This window comes from Anguilla rostrata, chromosome 17 (genome assembly GCF_018555375.3).
Source record: "Anguilla rostrata isolate EN2019 chromosome 17, ASM1855537v3, whole genome shotgun sequence".
Taxonomy (NCBI): Eukaryota; Metazoa; Chordata; class Actinopteri; order Anguilliformes; family Anguillidae; genus Anguilla; species Anguilla rostrata.
In genome coordinates, this window is record NC_057949.1 from 4118385 (window position 1) to 4137227 (window position 18843).

Genomic DNA, 18843 nt, shown 5'->3' on the forward strand with positions numbered 1-18843 from the left:
GTGAACCCAATTAATACCATATGCTACCAAATAGAAAGATTGGATGAAGGTGGCTAGTGCACTGGTGGGCATGATCACTGACTGAAATATGCAGTCAGCCAGATAATAATATAATATTTCATGTTGATAGATAATACTTGAGGATTGAACACGAGGGTTTAGCTGGCCAAATTATTAGCCAACATGTTAGGCCTATATATTGTGATACTTTTAGAATGAATTAACTACATAAATTGTCTTATGTAACACATAGCAACTGTTGGTAGCTCTTAGATAGTTAGATAACAGGCTTTAAAAAAATTTGTGTGTAGTACGATTGTGCACACCAGCTCGCTGTAATTAACACTAGAAACGCGTCTGGGTAGCTAGCTACCCACCAACATTACAAAACCTAGGTACTATTACACAACTTTACAAGTACATTTCGGTAGCTGTGATATCAAACAAATAGCTATCTAGTCAACAGTTTCCAAAATCCATTTCTTAAATCAAAATGACAATATTTATGTACTGTTCCACCACTCGTCCTGTTTTTCACAAAATGTAGGAAATACACCTCCCTCTTCTCTTGCTTTTGAGTATTACAATCCAAAATAATAAGCTTGTTTTCAAAAGGGGCAAACACTTCTTGCTGGGAGCTGGGGCAGTTCCACCAAATTAAATGTCCTTGCCTGTTGTGCCCTACACTGAGATGTTTGGTCCTGGAATCTAATTGCAGGTCCGGAGCAATGAAACACGGACAATCATCAGCGGTGTTTCATTCAGCATGGACGTGAAGCTCCACAAGGTGGACAATGCCTGGAGGCCCTCTATTAAGAACATCAAGGTGGAGCAGGACGCAGAGACCGCAGAGACCCATGAGCTGTTTGGCCGAATGCGCAGCATCCTCAACAAGCTGACGCCAGATAAGTTTGAGCAGCTCATGAAGCAAGTCACTGAGCTCTCCATGACCACCGAGGATCGCCTTGAGGGCATTGGTAGCATGATATTTGAGAAAGCCATTTGCGAGCTGAAATTCACCAGCACCTATGCAAAGATGTGCCAGTGCCTTAAGGAGGTGAGTACGCCAGTCTTGTCTATGTATGCTTTAGAGCTTGCCTATACTAACAGATAGGCCTTTACTTCTAAAGGGGTGCCATAGTCTCATACTTGATTCCTCAGCAGGTTCTGGAATCAGATTTTTTCTTTTCTGTCTCTCAGCTCACTGTCCCCTGCAATGATGATCCGGCAGTCAACCTGAATTTCCGGTTGCTGATGCTCCATCTCTGTCGGAAGGAGTTTTTTAAGGTTAATGGAGACGGCAAGATGCTGGAGAAGGAATGGCAGAACCTGAATGCTACTGACATGGTAACCACTGGTGGAGTTGTGTAAATGGACTTTAGAGCATTGTTCGGAACCAAGGATATCGATGGTTTTGTAATGGGAATGGAAAGGGGGTATGGACTGGGTAAGAGCATTGCCTGTCTGGATCAAATCATTTGCATGCTCCAATCACCTAGTAAATGGACAAAGTCAATGATAAGCAGAAGGCGCATGTTCCCAGTCTAGTAGTCACATAAATTGAAATGAGCAGTTTCAAATGTCTTTGTGTGCTTTACTGATGTTGCCTCCTCTTTCTCTGACCTCAATTTCCTCACCCACCTCATCCTGTGTCCAGGAGGAAGGGAGGCAGCATTTGAAGGAGGAGCTTGGCACCAAAGTCATCGCCCACCGCCGGCGGGCAGTGGGCAGCATGAGGCTCCTTGGGGAACTGTTCAAGCTCGACATGGTGAGGGACGTTGTCATCCTTGGGTGCATCGTCACCTTTCTGGACACCCAGAGCGAGGTGGCATTGGAGTGCACTTGCTGCCTGATCACCACCACTGGCTCGATCCTGGACTGTGAGAACGTCAAGGTATTGTATTACATGGCTAACTCACTAATGCATGAACACTTGTTGTATACACACCCAGAAACGCATGCATGCTCACTCTTGCCTTCTGTATCTGCAGCCTCAATTGGACGGGTGTTTCAGTAAGCTGAAGCAGATCTTAAATGAGGGGAAGACCACCTCCCGAATCCGCTTCATGCTAGAAGATGTGATGGATCTGAGACAGGTAACACGCCTCTTGTCCTCAGTTGCAGCTCTCAGTTCATGGGTGTTTAGAAATCATTTCCTTCCTTCTTTTTCGCCTGCCTGTGAGTGTCATAATTTCTTACCATTTTGTCATCTCTACCTTATCTCTCCCCCTCCCCCTCCCCCTCTCCATCTCTTCAGTAGTAATGGAGGATTAGGTAACAGCTTCTCTTCTCTTTACATATTTCAGAATAACTGGGTCCCCAGGAGGGATGAACAGGTGCCTAAAACCATCAACCAGGTCCACCTAGATGCCGAGCTTGAGAACCAGTTGGAAATAAGGAAGGCTGAGGAGAGCAGGAACACCGCCCCTGTGACAACCGATTATGCCCCCACCAACATCCACAATGAATCAGAGCCAGCTGTGCAGGACATCGAGCCAACTGTGCAGGAAATGGACGCCGAGCCAGCTGTGGAGATTGACACCGAGCCAGCTGTGCTGGAAACTGTCATCGAGCCAGCTGTGCAGGAAACTGTCATCGAGCCAGCTGTGCAGGAAACTGTCATCGAGCCAGCTGTGCAGGAAACTGTCATCGAGCCAGCTGTGCAGGAAATGACATCGAGCCAGCTGTGCAGGAAATTGACATCGAGCCAGCTGTGCAGGAAACTGTCATCGAGCCAGCTGTGCAGGAAACTGTCATCGAGCCAGCTGTGCAGGAGATTGACACCGAGCCAGCTGTGCAGGACACCGAGCCAGCTGTGCAGGATATTGACACTGAGCCAGCTGTGCAGGAAATTGACGTCGAGCCAGCTGTGCAGGAAACTGTCATCGAGCCAGCTGTGCAGGAGATTGACATCGAGACAGCTGTGCAGGAAACTGTCATCGAGCCAGCTGTGCAGGAGATTGACATCGAGCCAGCTGTGCAGGAAACTGACATCGAGCCAGCTGTGCAGGAAACTGACATCGAACCAGCTGTGCAGGAAACTGTCATCGAGCCAGCTGTTGAGAATGACACCGAGCCAGCTGTGCAGGAGATTGACATCGAGCCAGCTGTGCAGGAATTGCTCGAGACAGCTGTGCAGGAGATTGACATCGAGCAGCTGTGCAGGAAATTGACATCGAGCCAGCTGTGCAGGAAACTGTCATCGAGCCAGCTGTGCAGGAAACTGTCATCGAGCCAGCTGTGCAGGAGAATGACACCGAGCCAGCTGTGCAGGAGATTGACATCGAGCCAGCTGTGCAGGAGATTGACGTCGAGCCAGCTGTGCAGGAAACTGTCATCGAGCCAGCTGTGCAGGAGATTGACATCGAGACAGCTGTGCAGGAAATTGACATCGAGCCAGCTGTGCAGGAAACTGTCATCGAGCCAGCTGTGCAGGAGATTGACATCGAGACAGCTGTGCAGGAAACTGTCATCGAGCCAGCTGTGCAGGAGATTGACATCGAGCCAGCTGTGCAGGAATTGCATCGAGCCAGCTGTGCAGGAAATTGACATCGAGACAGCTGTGCAGGAAACTGTCATCGAGCCAGCTGTGCAGGATGCATGAGCCAGCTGTGCAGGAACTGCATGAGCCAGCTGTGCAGGAGATTGACATCGAGCCAGCTGTGCAGGAGATTGACATCGAGACAGCTGTGCAGGAAACTGTCATCGAGCCAGCTGTGCAGGAGATTGACACTGAGCCAGCTGTGCAGGAAATTGTCATCAAGCCAGCTGTGCAGGAAACGTCGAGCCAGCTGTGCAGGAAACTGTCATCGAGCCAGCTGTGCAGAATTGACACGAGCCAGCTGTGCAGGAAATTGACATCGAGCCAGCGTGCAGGAAACTGTCATCAGGCCAGCTGTGCATCACCGAGCCAGCTGTGCGGATGACACCAGCCAGCTGTGCAGGGAATGACACCAAGCCAGCGGAAATAACCGAGCCAGCTTGAGAGTCATCAGCCAGCTGTGGAGAATGACACCGAGCCAGCTGTGGCAATTGACACCAAGCCAGCTGTGAAATGACACAGGCCAGCTGTCACAGAGGACACAGTGTCCTGCTGAGATCACCAGGTGGAACAGTCATCTTAGATCCACATAGAACAGAAATTTTCAGAATTTATGTTACTGAAGAAGCTGCTTTCCTGTGTGCACAGCTCATAGATGAACGTACCTTCTAGTTTAAGGTCTTAATTAGGTCCTCCTTGTTCAATGACACTGACACAATGACATACTGATTACGGAGCTGGGGCAAGGTTAACAGGGATTTAGGCCCCTCAGCCCTCTGAGATGTTTGGTCCTGGAATCTCATTGCAGGTCCAGAACAGTGGAACACACAAAATCATCAGCGGTGTTTCATTTAGCAAGGATGTGAAGCTCCACAAGGTGGAAAACGCCTGGAGGCCTTCAATTAAAAAAGACAAGGTTGAGCAGGACCCTGAGAAGACCGTGACTCAGGAGCTGTTTCGTCGAATGCGCAGCATCCTCAACAAGCTGACGCCGGAGAAGTTTGAGCAGCTGGTCAATCAGGTGGCCGAGCTCAACATTGACACCACGGAACGCCTCCAGGGCGTTGTCGACATCGTTTTCGAGAAGGCCATCTTCGAGCCCAAGTTTGCCAGCACTTATGCCAAGATGTGCCACCGCCTTAAGGAGGTGAGTCAGCCCATGTCTGACCAGTATCATTCATCTAGACTTGATGCTGATATATTTTTATATGATGTAATGGGAAAATAAGAAGACCCATGCGATCTGTCTGTATGGACTTTCGCAAACCTTTTCCGACTGTCCAGTGTCATCAGCAGAATCCTGGATCTAAACATGGGTCTGGTGTCCTTTCTCCCTCAGCTCAATGCCCCCCTCAACGACTGCCTGGAAGCCACTCTTAATTTCCATCTGGCGATTCTGAATCGCTGCTGGGTGGAGTTTGATCTGGTCAATGAGCGCGCTCTGCGACCGAAAGAGGAGCTTGAGGCTAACGTCGCCACCAGCCACCGGCGCTCGCTCGGGAACGTGAAGTTCCTGGGCGAGCTGTTCAACCTGGAGATGGCAGAGGAGTTCCTAATGCACAGGTGCATTACCACTCTGCTGGACAACCAGGGTGAGAAGGCACTCGAGTGCCTGTGCTGTCTGCTGTCCACCATCGGCCGGAACCTGGACTGCGATAAAAACAAGGTACCGCAGAGCATGGCCGTATCTCTCTCAAAAATGAAATCTACACACACACACACGGACACACACATACTCTAACTGTCCATCTCCTCTTTGTGTCTGCAGTGCCATATCGATAAGTACTTGCGTAAAATGGAGCAGATCCTGAAGGAGGGAAAGACCTCATCCAGAATCCGTTTCATGCTGCAAGATATAATGGACCTGCGACAGGTACTGACCCCCCCTTTATTGAGCCCCACCCCTAATTATCTCTGCTCCACCCCACTTGTGTTCAGTCCCGCTCTTCTCTATTTGACTTTTCATTTCCTTCCACCTGTCATTCATTGAGGCGACTGTGATGCCTTCGACAGTTAAGTTAAGCAACAACTCACCTAAGTACTTTGGTTAATAATGCAGCTACTGTCATACCTATATTTGTTTACCCTTTCTATTTTAATCTCTTGGGCAACACTGTATGTATCTACCTGTGGAAGATTACACAGCAGATGTCTGATTTGTCCTTCCCCCTCCCAGAATAAATGGGCCCCTAAGAACAGTAACCAGGGGCCCAAAACCATCAGCCAGGTCCACAGTGATGCCCAGCTGGAGACCCAGCAGGAGAGGTCCAAGGTGGAGCAGCAGCTCCGAACCAAGGCGAACAACTGGGACCCCAGGTGCCGTGCTGGAGAACAGCAATGGAGCCATGGGGAACGCCAGGACCGCGGTAGAGGGGAACGCTGGAACCGTGGGGAATACCAAGGCCACGGTAGAGAACAGCAATGGAACCGCGGAGAACGCCGGGACTGTGGAGGAGAGGAACGCTGGGGTCGTGTGGAACGGCAGGACCGTAGAGGCGAGGAACGCTGGAACCGTGGACAACACCAGTTCTACGGTAGAGAGCATCAGTGGAACCGCGAAGAACGTCTGGACCGTGGAGGAGAGGGACACTGCAACCGTGGGCAACAGCAATACTACGGTAGAGAACAGCAGTGGAACTGCGGAGAACGTCTGGACCGTGGAGGAGAGGGACACTGCAACCGTGGGCAACAGCAATACTACGGTAGAGAACAGCAGTGGAGCCGCGGAGAACATCTGGACCGTGGAGGAGAGGGACACTGCAACCGTGGGCAACAGCAATACTACGGTAGAGAACAGCAGTGGAACCGTGGAGAACGCCGGGATCGTGGAGGAGAGGAACGCTGGGGTCGTGTGGAACGACAGGACCGTAGAGGAGAGGAACGCTGGGGTCGTGTGGAACGACAGGACCGTAGAGGAGAGGAACGCTGGGGTCATGTGGAACAACAAGACCGTGGAGGAGAGGAACGCTGGGGTCATGTGAGTCAGACCCTAGAAGGAGCTGGTCTGTGACGAGGGGCATAGAGGAGAGGAACGCTGGGGTCATGTGGAACGACAGGACCGTAGAGGAGAGGAACGCTGGGGTCATGTCGAACGTCAGGACCGTAGAGGAGAGGAACGCTGGGGTCGTGGGGTGCCACACCCTGCTTGGAGCCGCGATAGCCAACAGCTTGAGACCAAGGCAGTTCATAGCTCCAGGTTTAGCTATAGAGGCTGAAAGAGATGGCATTGTGGTATAATTCTCATCAATACAATTGTTGGTGTCATGTAAACAATTGCCTAATAAAAATGTTCTTGCTGAAATGTGTAGCAGTACTTATTTCTTAACTGAAGTATTTATGCTAAAAATTAGCCATAAAGGACCTTAGCTGAAACAGCTGATTCGATGATACTTCCCTGGTAACCAAGTACACATACAAACCTAACATACCATCTCATTCCAGTCATGAGGATAGAAAATGACTTAACGTTTTTGTACAGATCAGTTTTTAGTTTTTAACAGTGCAAAGTCATTTCTGCGAAATCCCTGTTTCACTCTAATGAACCCTTGTGACCAGCATTTGCTATCTCCCATCTTTCACCCAGCCAAAACCCTGAAACCAAGAGGAATGACTTCTATTCAACTCAAGTTCAGGCTTATCCGAGAAGCACTAGTGTGGATGCAGGCCTTCATTCTACCCCACCCGGTTCACCTGTCATGCCTTTGAATCAAGACCATGAGTTAGTATCCTGATGCTTTTGTAATGGACTTGAACGAAGCCTTGAATCCACACCAGCCCATAGATAAAGAGGGCACCTCTGATTTAACGGAACATCAATCATTTAAATTAGCTGGCAACAGGGAAATGCTCCAGTTTCAACATTCCACCGTAAACAATTATTTAATGTGGTTTTCGATTACACAAGGAAGGGAGAGTGATCCCTGGGCTGAAAGTGTAGTTATGGTTGCATTCATAATATAGAAAGTATTGTTGTTAATGCATAGCTTTTCAGGCCACATACTGGAACCAAAGACCCTTGGGATGTACAAGACCAGGCTGTGGACTTAATGATGATATTTCTATATTGACACCTCCACAGCACAGATGGAAATTAGTATGGAGGATATTTTTGCATACTGCCCATCACATACTAAAATGTGCACACTAAACAGTATGCAGTATGCTTAATAGACCGTATGTATTTTGAGGACACATTAGTTAGGAGGCTGATTCAGATACAGCCCTGTTACGTATCCACAACGTTATTTTGCGACGTGGCCGGGACGGGGCACTGGTCTTACGTTTTTACGGTAATACTACGTAAATTGAGACGTAACGAAAACGTTACGAGACCAATAGAGGACGTTAATAGTACGTCGCCACAACCACATTTTGTTAGTAGGGATAGCTGAGCTACATTATTACTAATAATTAGTAACATAGTCAATTAATATTATTGAATATATAGAATTCAGTAAGTAGTGTAATGCGTAACCGTATTTCTAGTAAAGCTGAATCATAGTCATGTGTTCATGTGTATGGTGTTGTAGTACAGGCCATTTTCGGGGCTATATGATTAGACAACAGGTTTAGCCAATAGCCACTGAACTGGGTTTAGCTACGAAGAACGTAAAGAATTCCGGAGCAAATCACGTGACCACGAGTTGTTTGAGGAAGAAATTACGTAACATTTTCACTTTGATGAAAGTGGCCAAGTCTTTTGGCATTTTTCTCACTCCTATCTTTTAAGAGCACGACGTGAAATAGCAGAGGACTTACTTTCTGGGACTTTCTATATTATAAAACCTCAACAGAAGGATCAGGTAAGCAAAGACAGTTTGCTGGATTACATACTTTCTTGTTTTGACAAACTGACTGGGCTTGCGCGACTTCCTGGAAAAGATGTCGGTAACTAGGCGGCTGATTTCTGGTAAACGAATGATTTACAAAATAGAACTAAACGAAAGTAAAGTTTTGGATTCGACAATCTGCTCATATACTTTAACTACCTATTATAATGGCATTAGCTTCAAGATGTGACTGCCATTCTGAGTTAGGTAGGCTATTATAGTCTACATGCACATGCCAAACAGCATGTTATTCACGTATGCAATTAGAAAAGTTAGCTTTCAGTTCAGTGACACTTTAGCCTACTGTAAACCGGTGATGATTCTTAACCTATCGGTCATGGTTACGTATCATTTATTTTCGTTTACCAGATAACGTTATGTACAACGTTGCAACCGAAAACCGAAGGCTTGCTTTTATTAATTTAATATTAATTTTCTTTTGCTACATTCTACTAGGCTAAATCTTTGCTGGATAGCCGGCTAGTGTTTGAGAACAGTAGCACATTCTGTAGTTAAAGGGATGGTTCACTTTCCATTTCTTTTTGAAATGTATTTGCGGTTTAATGGTTTGGTTAGAGGCAGAGGTGTAAAAACGTATCCGAAAACGGCCGGTGTGGGTGCAGGTTGCACTACAACATATTATTGACTATTTAACTAACGTGGTCTTCAATCGACGTTGGTAAGTACAATCGGGTGTCTTGGTTATTTGCTAAAAACAATAACCTGCACCCACATCGGTCTTTTTCGGGTAAGATTTGATACCCCTGGATTAAGGAAGGGAAATTCACTCGCGTCCTTCTCTAGAATTGCCTAAAATGGTTCGTGTAGGTGACGTCAAGAGAATACTTACCGCAACTTTAAACCAATGGATACAACGCACAGGACTAAATTATATGTATAAACTTCCTAATTTCCATGGAAGATGAATGGGCTACCAACCAGACAGACCAGAGGGCACACGTGAAAGGTCGGACACCCTGGTTGAAATGAAAACGTTGTCCCACTTTCTCCAAGAGCGCTGGTATCGACCTACGTAAATACTGTCATTCGGTTTTACGAAATTATAAAACCAAATCGTTAGCCTGACACAAACTGAAGGTCAAGCGGGGTGTTATGAACAGTTTGAAATTTATTTATACACACACAAAACAATAGATTAGCATTTACAATTTGTAAAGATCATCTGCTAATTTGTTGCACACACAAAAATAGGGAATCATCTGTCAACCAGTTTAAAAAGAACAGCTTTAAGAAGCAGATAGATCAAAAATGTATCACTCTTTCACAATTGACTGATAACCCCAAATTATGTGCATCTCTGAATAAGCATGTACTCAGGGGCAAGCCAGTCCCCTCTGCAAAACCACTTGCTGTATGGCTCCAAAGGCTGTATAGCCTATATGAACAGACTCATTTCATAGCCTTTAATTAAAAATTTTCAAAATAATGATCAATGTAAATATGCTAACTTCTGTCCTTGAGTGCAGCGGTCTTGGGTTGCATGCATATATCTACATTTTCAGGAGGTGAAATGTCACTGTGCAAGCTGCTTTGGAGTTACTTTGTGTATTTTCTTGTTTTAGACCACACACCCCTCTGGTGCCCCGTTGTAAAGCTGACAGGACATCAGAAACTTAAGAAAACATCTAATATGTCCTTCATCACAGACAAAATCTGTGTGGCCCGATTGAAAACATACGCTAAAAACTTTTACCACGCTTAAAACCCCAGAAAGTGAACTGTCCTTTCAACAGCACATAGCCTATTTCAACGTGCTACAGTAAAGTTGGGTCATGTCTGACAGCTCTGACACCATTGCATAGGGATTGTCATATATATATGCAGATGACTGACATTAGTTTTGACTGGAACCACATTTTGAAGTTGGTTCTGTGAGAACTAACTAACTTACGATGGGATAAAACGTGAAATTGTTTGTAATCTCATATCTTCACCTTTGTTTGTGTTTTATTTTCTTTGCTGTTATATTCCGTTGGCATATGGGGGACAAACAGCGGATAATAGTGTCTCTGTAGAAGCAAGAAGAGGCAGATGTGCAGAAATCATAAGCTTAATGGCACACTAAGCTGTAACCTGAACTCTACTGCAGAACTTTTTTCTCAGTACCTTCACATAGCCTATAGGCTAGGCCTGTTTTGCTGTTTGTACCACAAGTGGGTTGCCCCTTGTTAATACCCGATTTCACATACTGGTGCTGATGATAAAATATTTTACTCCATAAGATATAGCCTACAATTTTGTATTTTCAAAGGAATTAACGTTGGAAACTGAAGTGCACTTCCAGTTCTCTTGAAAATAGGCTATATAGAGTAAAAGTGCTTTCTTGGACATAGTGTTGGCCATTTAAGCTCAGTATTAGCTGTTAATGCCTCTGTTATGTCTTAACCTGGCCACTCTGTGCTAGAGCAGCCACTGTCCTGATGTACTCGCTGTGTGCTAAAGCTGCCACTCTGTTACTGTACTCGCTGTGTGCTAAAGCAGCCACTCTGTTACTGTACTCGCTGTGTCTAAAGCTGCCACTCTGTTACTGTACTCGCTGTGTGCTAAAGCTGCCACTCTGTTACTGTACTCGCTGTGTCTAAAGCTGCCACTCTGTTACTGTACTCGCTGTGTCTAAAGCTGCCACTCTGTTACTGTACTCGCTGTGTGCTAAAGCTGCCACTCTGTTACTGTACTCGCTGTGTGCTAAAGCTGCCACTCTGTTACTGTACTCGCTGTGTGCTAAAGCAGCCACTCTGTTACTATACTCGCTGTGTCTAAAGCTGCCACTCTGTTACTGTACTGTGTGCTAAAGCAGCCACTCTGTTACTGTACTCGCTGTGTGCTAAAGCTGCCACTCTGTTACTGTACTCGCTGTGTGCTAAAGCTGCCACTCTGTTACTGTACTCGCTGTGTGCTAAAGCTGCCACTCTGTTACTGTACTCGCTGTGTCTAAAGCTGCCACTCTGTTACTGTACTCGCTGTGTGTCTAAAGCAGCCACTCTGTTACTATACTCGCTGTGTCTAAAGCTGCCACTCTGTTACTGTACTCGCTGTGTGCTAAAGCTGCCACTCTGTTACTGTACTCGCTGTGTCTAAAGCTGCCACTCTGTTACTGTACTCGCTGTGTGCTAAAGCAGCCACTCTGTTACTATACTCGCTGTGTCTAAAGCTGCCACTCTGTTACTGTACTCGCTGTGTGCTAAAGCAGCCACTCTGTTACTGTACTCGCTGTGTCTAAAGCTGCCACTCTGTTACTGTACTCGCTGTGTGCTAAAGCTGCCACTGTTACTGTACTCGCTGTGTCTAAAGCTGCCACTCTGTTACTGTACTCACTGTGTGCTAAAGCTGCCACTCTGTTACTGTACTCGCTGTGCGCTAAAGCTGCCACTCTGTTACTGTACTCGCTGTGTGCTAAAGCTGCCACTCTGTTACTGTACTCGCTGTGTCTAAAGCTGCCACTCTGTTACTGTACTCGCTGTGTCTAAAGCTGCCACTCTGTTACTGTACTCGCTGTGCGCTAAAGCTGCCACTCTGTTACTGTACTCGCTGTGTGCTAAAGCTGCCACTCTGTTACTGTACTCGCTGTGTCTAAAGCTGCCACTCTGTTACTGTACTCGCTGTGCGCTAAAGCTGCCACTCTGTTACTGTACTCGCTGTGTGCTAAAGCAGCCACTCTGTTACTGTACTCGCTGTGTCTAAAGCTGCCACTCTGTTACTGTACTCGCTGTGTGCTAAAGCTGCCACTCTGTTACTGTACTCGCTGTGTCTAAAGCTGCCACTCTGTTACTGTACTCGCTGTGTCTAAAGCTGCCACTCTGTTACTGTACTCGCTGTGTGCTAAAGCTGCCACTCTGTTACTGTACTCGCTGTGTGCTAAAGCTGCCACTCTGTTACTGTACTCGCTGTGTGCTAAAGCAGCCACTCTGTTACTATACTCGCTGTGTCTAAAGCTGCCACTCTGTTACTGTACTGTGTGCTAAAGCAGCCACTCTGTTACTGTACTCGCTGTGTGCTAAAGCTGCCACTCTGTTACTGTACTCGCTGTGTGCTAAAGCTGCCACTCTGTTACTGTACTCGCTGTGTGCTAAAGCTGCCACTCTGTTACTGTACTCGCTGTGTCTAAAGCTGCCACTCTGTTACTGTACTCGCTGTGTGCTAAAGCAGCCACTCTGTTACTATACTCGCTGTGTCTAAAGCTGCCACTCTGTTACTGTACTCGCTGTGTGCTAAAGCTGCCACTCTGTTACTGTACTCGCTGTGTCTAAAGCTGCCACTCTGTTACTGTACTCGCTGTGTGCTAAAGCAGCCACTCTGTTACTATACTCGCTGTGTCTAAAGCTGCCACTCTGTTACTGTACTCGCTGTGTGCTAAAGCAGCCACTCTGTTACTGTACTCGCTGTGTCTAAAGCTGCCACTCTGTTACTGTACTCGCTGTGTGCTAAAGCTGCCACTGTTACTGTACTCGCTGTGTCTAAAGCTGCCACTCTGTTACTGTACTCACTGTGTGCTAAAGCTGCCACTCTGTTACTGTACTCGCTGTGCGCTAAAGCTGCCACTCTGTTACTGTACTCGCTGTGTGCTAAAGCTGCCACTCTGTTACTGTACTCGCTGTGTCTAAAGCTGCCACTCTGTTACTGTACTCGCTGTGTCTAAAGCTGCCACTCTGTTACTGTACTCGCTGTGCGCTAAAGCTGCCACTCTGTTACTGTACTCGCTGTGTGCTAAAGCTGCCACTCTGTTACTGTACTCGCTGTGTCTAAAGCTGCCACTCTGTTACTGTACTCGCTGTGTGCTAAAGCAGCCACTCTGTTACTGTACTCGCTGTGTCTAAAGCTGCCACTCTGTTACTGTACTCGCTGTGCGCTGAAGCTGCCACCCTGGTGCCATGTTCTTCCAGTTTCTTCACATTAAGTACGTCTTCCTTTGTTTTTCAGTGCCATGGCAACTGCGCCGCCACTTATGGAGTTCCCGCAGCCCCCCTCCTATGAAGAAACCATGGTAACCCCTCCCCCTCCTCATTACCACTTGGGCCCTCCCCCTCCTCAGGGTTACACCTCTGGGCCCCCCCCTCTTCAGGGTTACACCTCTGGGCCCCCCCCTCTTCAGGGTTACACCTCTGGGCCCCCCCCTCCTCAGGGTTACACCTCCGGGCCCCCCCCTCCTCCAGGCTACGCCAAGGTGCCTCAGTGCCCGTACCCTCCTCAGCCTGTTGGCCCCCCTGTCACCAGCCCTGTGGGTAAGTTCTTCTACCCTCTGCTGCTGCCTGTACTGGATGTTAAGGGTTTCAGCGTTTAGGTTCTGCCCAGGTGATGTGCTCCCCATGTCAATTTGTATGGTCCTGCATTATTAACTACCTAGATTATTAACAATTTTATATATCAAATGAATCTTTATTTTAAACTGGTTTTCATGCTGCAAAGTACACATGCCACTGCAGTTCAAGCATGACCCATACATAGGTGTGAGTGAGCGTGAGAGTGTCTGTGTGTTCTGTGCATAGTGTCTGTGAATAGTGTGTTTAGATTTGTAAGTGTCTAGCGTGTTTTTCCTTTAATTGTATAGTGTTTGTGTGTGCAGTGTATGCAGTAGTTTGACAGCCCTGGTCAAACATGTTTTGTTGAATCTCTTAAGTGAAAAGAACTTAATACAACCTCTGCAGGGTGCAAATGTAAACATAACACAATTAGATTTTATCTGCTTAATCTTTTTTTTCTATCTTTTTCTTGTTTTGAAGGAACAGTGAACCCGGTTTTACTGTTTGGGAAACAGCAGATGATTTTTCTGTGTTTTCAGTGCAGAAGTTTGCAACAGTCTGCAATTCTGTTGATATATTAAGTGCTTACTGACAAGATGCCCAAACATTTGCACATGCCACATCTTCAATAGGTTGTAATACGCAAATAAAAAAGAATTGTGCATTCAAAATTACAGAAATATGCCACGTTTATGTTGGTACCCTGCAGAGGTTATATTCATTTCCTTTCACTTAGAAAATCAAGAAACCATGCAATTTGTCTGGGGGTGCTCAATCTTTTGCAGACCCATCATATATTTGTGTGTTTCAATTGGTCCAAATCGAATTGTAATTAAATCTTCCTTCCCATTTTGTGGTCACTGGTCTAATGGCAAAAATGTTACCAGACGTTGACGGTGCCGTTGCTAAAAGAGCAAACTTGGATCTGTAGTTTACACGGTGTTGGAGTGTATTTGCTGGACAGTGTGGGCCGCATAAACGCTGTCGCTGAGTTTGCCAAACGCGTCGGTAAGCTCTCGCGCGTCCCTCTCTCAGTGTCCGTGCAGACCATCTACGTGCAGCCGGGTGTGGCCTTTGGGGACAGGCCCGTGCAGGTGCACTGCCCCGCCTGCGCGCAGTTCGTGCTCAGCCGCATGGAGTACCACAGCGGCACCATGACCTGGCTCAGCTGCCTGGCCCTGTCCTTCTTCGGGTGAGCGCAACACTCCGAGCTTCACTGAAATCCCATTCAGAAACTGGAAAAATTCCCCGTAGTTTTCCATGAGTGTTTTTCAAGTGACAAGTTAAAATTTCGATTCAATTCAATAACTAATGGCGATTCTAATTAGCGTGATTGATATTTTGACTGTTATACAGTTAACTGTGAAAATAAAGGAAACAGCAACTGTAGGGTCCCTCTTTGTAAAGTTCTCAACAAACTGTCCAACAGAAGCCCTTTCTGCATGGGGTAAGTTTTATCTGAGGAGGTCCTGCAACGTGTTATTTATTTTAGTGGCATTTCATTGTAATTATGTGGGTAATTGCAGCGGAGCAATCGTAAGGGATTCCCTGCATTTTCACCCCAGTCAGTGGGGTGACTGGTGAAGGTGTGAAAATAAAGATAATTGGAACCAAAATTCAAGTGGAAAAAATAGCTTATGCAGAGATTGCTATTCACATGAGATTAGTATGATCTGCAGACGTATGAGATTGACTCAAAAACAGTAGGCATTTCGGGCTGGATTTGGGCTGAATTTTCACTCTTCTAATCTGTGAAGATTACAGACATGGGAGATTTGTGCTGGATTAGAACAACAGGAGTAATACATAATAAATAAAATTACAGGACATCCTGGGGTAAAGTTAGTCAAACCTGCCACAGCAACCACCCTCTCTTCTAGCCGTGGTGGCTGAAATAATGGGCAACTGCATCTGCTAGCATTGTTCTACACAACAATCACCATACTGGGATGTTATTTGCTTAATTAACCACATAATATTTCGAAGCACCAGCTTTCAATATACTTTGTATTCTTCAGTTACTCAAGTGTTTCCTTTATTTGGCAGCTGAAGGTTAATTATGTTTTTTTCTAACCTGGGTTTTATTTTCCATCATTCCTTTTGGTTCTGATTTTAGGCATCAAGGTTTTAGTTTTTTTAGAGGTTTTTCCATGTCAGTTGGTTTGCAACGGCGTCTATGGGTCATATCAAGATACTATACAGGTTCAATTTACCTCTAACAAGTCCAATTTAAACCTGTTATCCTACTGTCTGCCCTATATTCATATATTTAGGGAAGCACATTATATCATTCATTAATTATATTAATCATTGTATGTCTCTTATTTCATGACATTTTTATTCCTGACCGACACTTTGCACATTTGCTCTTTTATTAATTTCCTTGCGTATTTATTTCAAGGCAAATTCATTTCCACTCGTATTCGTTTGTGTGTTTATTTCAAAAGGACTCTGCCTAACTGTCAACATGAAAGGGGCGGGGTCAGCCATGATCATGGAAACAATGCAAGAATAGGCCACGCCCCCAGATGGGGGAAAACAATCCATCGTGTTCCATAGAGATAGTATTAGCAGTCAGAAGATTTACAAATTATTAAAATGCCGAAAATATGTTGTGTGGTGGGCTGTACCAAACCCTTAACGATGAAGCGGCTGAAAAAAATACTGTGAGAATCAATAGGAATGATGGAAAGTGCTACAAAAATGGCCCAGGTTGGGGTAAAAACGTGGAATTATGCTTTAACTGTTGATGGTTGTTATTGTTATTGTTCCTATACTACATTGTCTGATTATGCTGAACCATTCCTTTCGTATTCTAGCTGTATCTACGGATGTTGCCTGATTCCATTCTGTGCGGACAGTCTGAAGGATGTGAAACATTGCTGCCCAAACTGCCACAACGTCCTGGGAGTGTACAGACGCCTGTAATGCCTTTCAGCAGGGGTGCACAACTCCGGTCCTACCAGGCATGCTGGTTTTCCTTCCAACCAGTTACCTTAGTTTTTGTTTTCTGATGCCCCTATATACTGACGGTTCGCTCTTCTACTTGAGCAGAGTAAAATGTTTAGTATACACTTGCAGTCTGCGTCTGTAGCTGAAGCTTATACAAATGCCACATCAAGATATGATTAAATTAATTAAATAATACGAGCAGAAGTTGGCACAAAATCCTGAAACGGATCTTCCCTTGTTGTGCTCCCCTGCCCTACTGTCAAGGACATCAGAAACTTCTAGAACTAAGCACTTGTGTCAATGAAGAAAACGTAATCGAGTGAACAGAATACTATACTGAATTCAAACTGACTATATGAACAGTAAACACATTGTAATTTAATTACAATTAATGAAGTGCTATTGAATTTAACTTTTACATATATTTCAATCAACTGGATGAAGATTATATTATTGGAAAAGGATCATTTTTGAAAATGCTTAGAAAATTAGCAGAGCCAGATAATTTTAAGCAGACTGTTTAATGTATACATGGTGGCCTTTTCCAAAGAAATTCAGGTTCTTCCCAAAATTATTTTCAGTGAAATGAAGACGTGCAACATACAGAGTACATTTTTAAAAAATCTCAAAAAATGTTGCTTTCATTTAAAAAGAGTACAGTTAGAAATAGTTGACAGTTTTATAATGTTTTGTGTTTTGAGAAGTGCTATATAAATTCAATTATTATTATTATTATTACCACTTTGTTGTACGTCGCTCTGGATAAGAGTGTCTGCCAAATGCCTGTAATGTAATGTATTATTATTAATCATAATATTATTATATTATAGTAATCTAAACTGTGAAGTTAGGGTGGAGCGCCTCCTAAAAATATGCAGCTATTTATGAGATAATGGGGTGGATTGTAAAATATTGGGCTATCACGTAGTGTGGAAGGCCAAATAAGTTGAAAATACGCGAAATTGACATATGGAATCACACGGTGTCAACGTCAAGTGGATCCACAGGTCGATCATTATACGTCACACACTCCAAAAAAATATTTCCACAAAGGATGCACTCGTGGTTCCTTGCTCCAGAATTCTTCAGGAGCCTCCTAGCTCCTTGGAGGAGCATTTAGGACATTGGAATGTCCTCAAAGATGGCGCACCTTGATCGATTTGCGGGTCAGTCAAGGACCTCAGAGACAAATGGCGAATAAAATGAGTGATTGGAATGTGCCCATGTGACATCACATGATTCCAGATGTAAATTTCATGTATTTTTTTGTCCCATTTGGCCTTCCATACTAGGAAAGGAAGCAAGAAGGTAAAAAAATAAGTGGCTGGAATGCACCCCAGGTCTCAAAATCTCCACCGTTTTAAAACACCCCAAACGCTGTGATCCTACACGAGGACGATACTTTATTTGTTTCAATCGGATAGCCTGAACAGAACCTCTTCCAGACCAGGTTAGCCAAACCCAGGGTTAAAGCTTAAGTTAGCTTGTGAAACCCATAATGCCACTTCATAGCACACCCCTCTGCTCACACGCATCCTAAACCCAACTCTAAATTAACCGCGAATCAGCCCTCACCCTTTATACGATTACAAAACCCGCGCAACCATAGAGTGTTCCACAGCAGTGTCATTGCACTTACTGGCCATTACAGTGTACCTGAAATTTCAGTGACATGGGTGCAGGCCAGCCTGATATGAAGTGGGTCTTAAAAATGAGCAAAAGAGGGATGCTGACTAGAATGACATGCAGTTTTGGTGGTGGTAAGATATACAGCTAAACAATGTTAAGAGTTACTCAATTTCCTTGTTTCCCACTGGCGAAGCTGCTGTTTTTTATTTTCTAATTTCTCAATATGAATACTGTCTTGTTTTCCACATAAGACTATTAAATAGATTAAGCAAAGAGATGAAGTGCAACAAAATCACTTCTTTTTTTAGGACTAGTAAAGTCAGTTAATGGCAAAAATATTAAATGTACCTGACACCAGACTTTAAATGTTAATGTAGTTCACGATTGTTTGTTTATATAGTTTGGGTCCATGTTTTTTTACTGGCTCCCATAAATGTATTTGTGTCATTAATGTTCACTTTTCCATTGTTCACCATTGTTTAATATGGCAGTGTAAACAGAAACTTTCTTGCACACAAATAAATATAATTTTATAGATGCATGTTTTTATTTTGACTTGTGTTGGCTCACCACCTAATTGCAAAGTTTTGTTCTTCCTCGTCAATAAAGACCAGATAGATTAGTTTTAGGTATA

At 45.0% G+C, this 18843-nt stretch overlaps 2 protein-coding genes across 2 annotated transcripts; both read left to right on the forward strand.

Annotated features, from left to right (window-relative positions):
* The first annotated feature begins 4163 nt into the window (after window positions 1-4163).
* LOC135244050 (eukaryotic translation initiation factor 4 gamma 1-like) lies at window positions 4164-6551 on the forward strand. Its single transcript, XM_064316250.1, has 4 exons — window positions 4164-4688; window positions 4881-5207; window positions 5310-5414; window positions 5718-6551. The coding sequence occupies exons 1-4, from the start codon at window positions 4323-4325 to the stop codon at window positions 6549-6551; spliced, it is 1632 nt and encodes a 543-aa protein (XP_064172320.1). The 5' UTR covers window positions 4164-4322.
* A 1450-nt stretch (window positions 6552-8001) lies between these two features.
* litaf (lipopolysaccharide-induced TNF factor) lies at window positions 8002-18746 on the forward strand. Its single transcript, XM_064316585.1, has 4 exons — window positions 8002-8343; window positions 13309-13610; window positions 14664-14820; window positions 16448-18746. Exons 2-4 carry the CDS (start codon window positions 13313-13315, stop codon window positions 16554-16556), a joined length of 564 nt encoding a protein of 187 aa, XP_064172655.1. The 5' UTR covers window positions 8002-8343; window positions 13309-13312; the 3' UTR covers window positions 16557-18746.
* The last annotated feature ends 97 nt before the right edge of the window (window positions 18747-18843 follow it).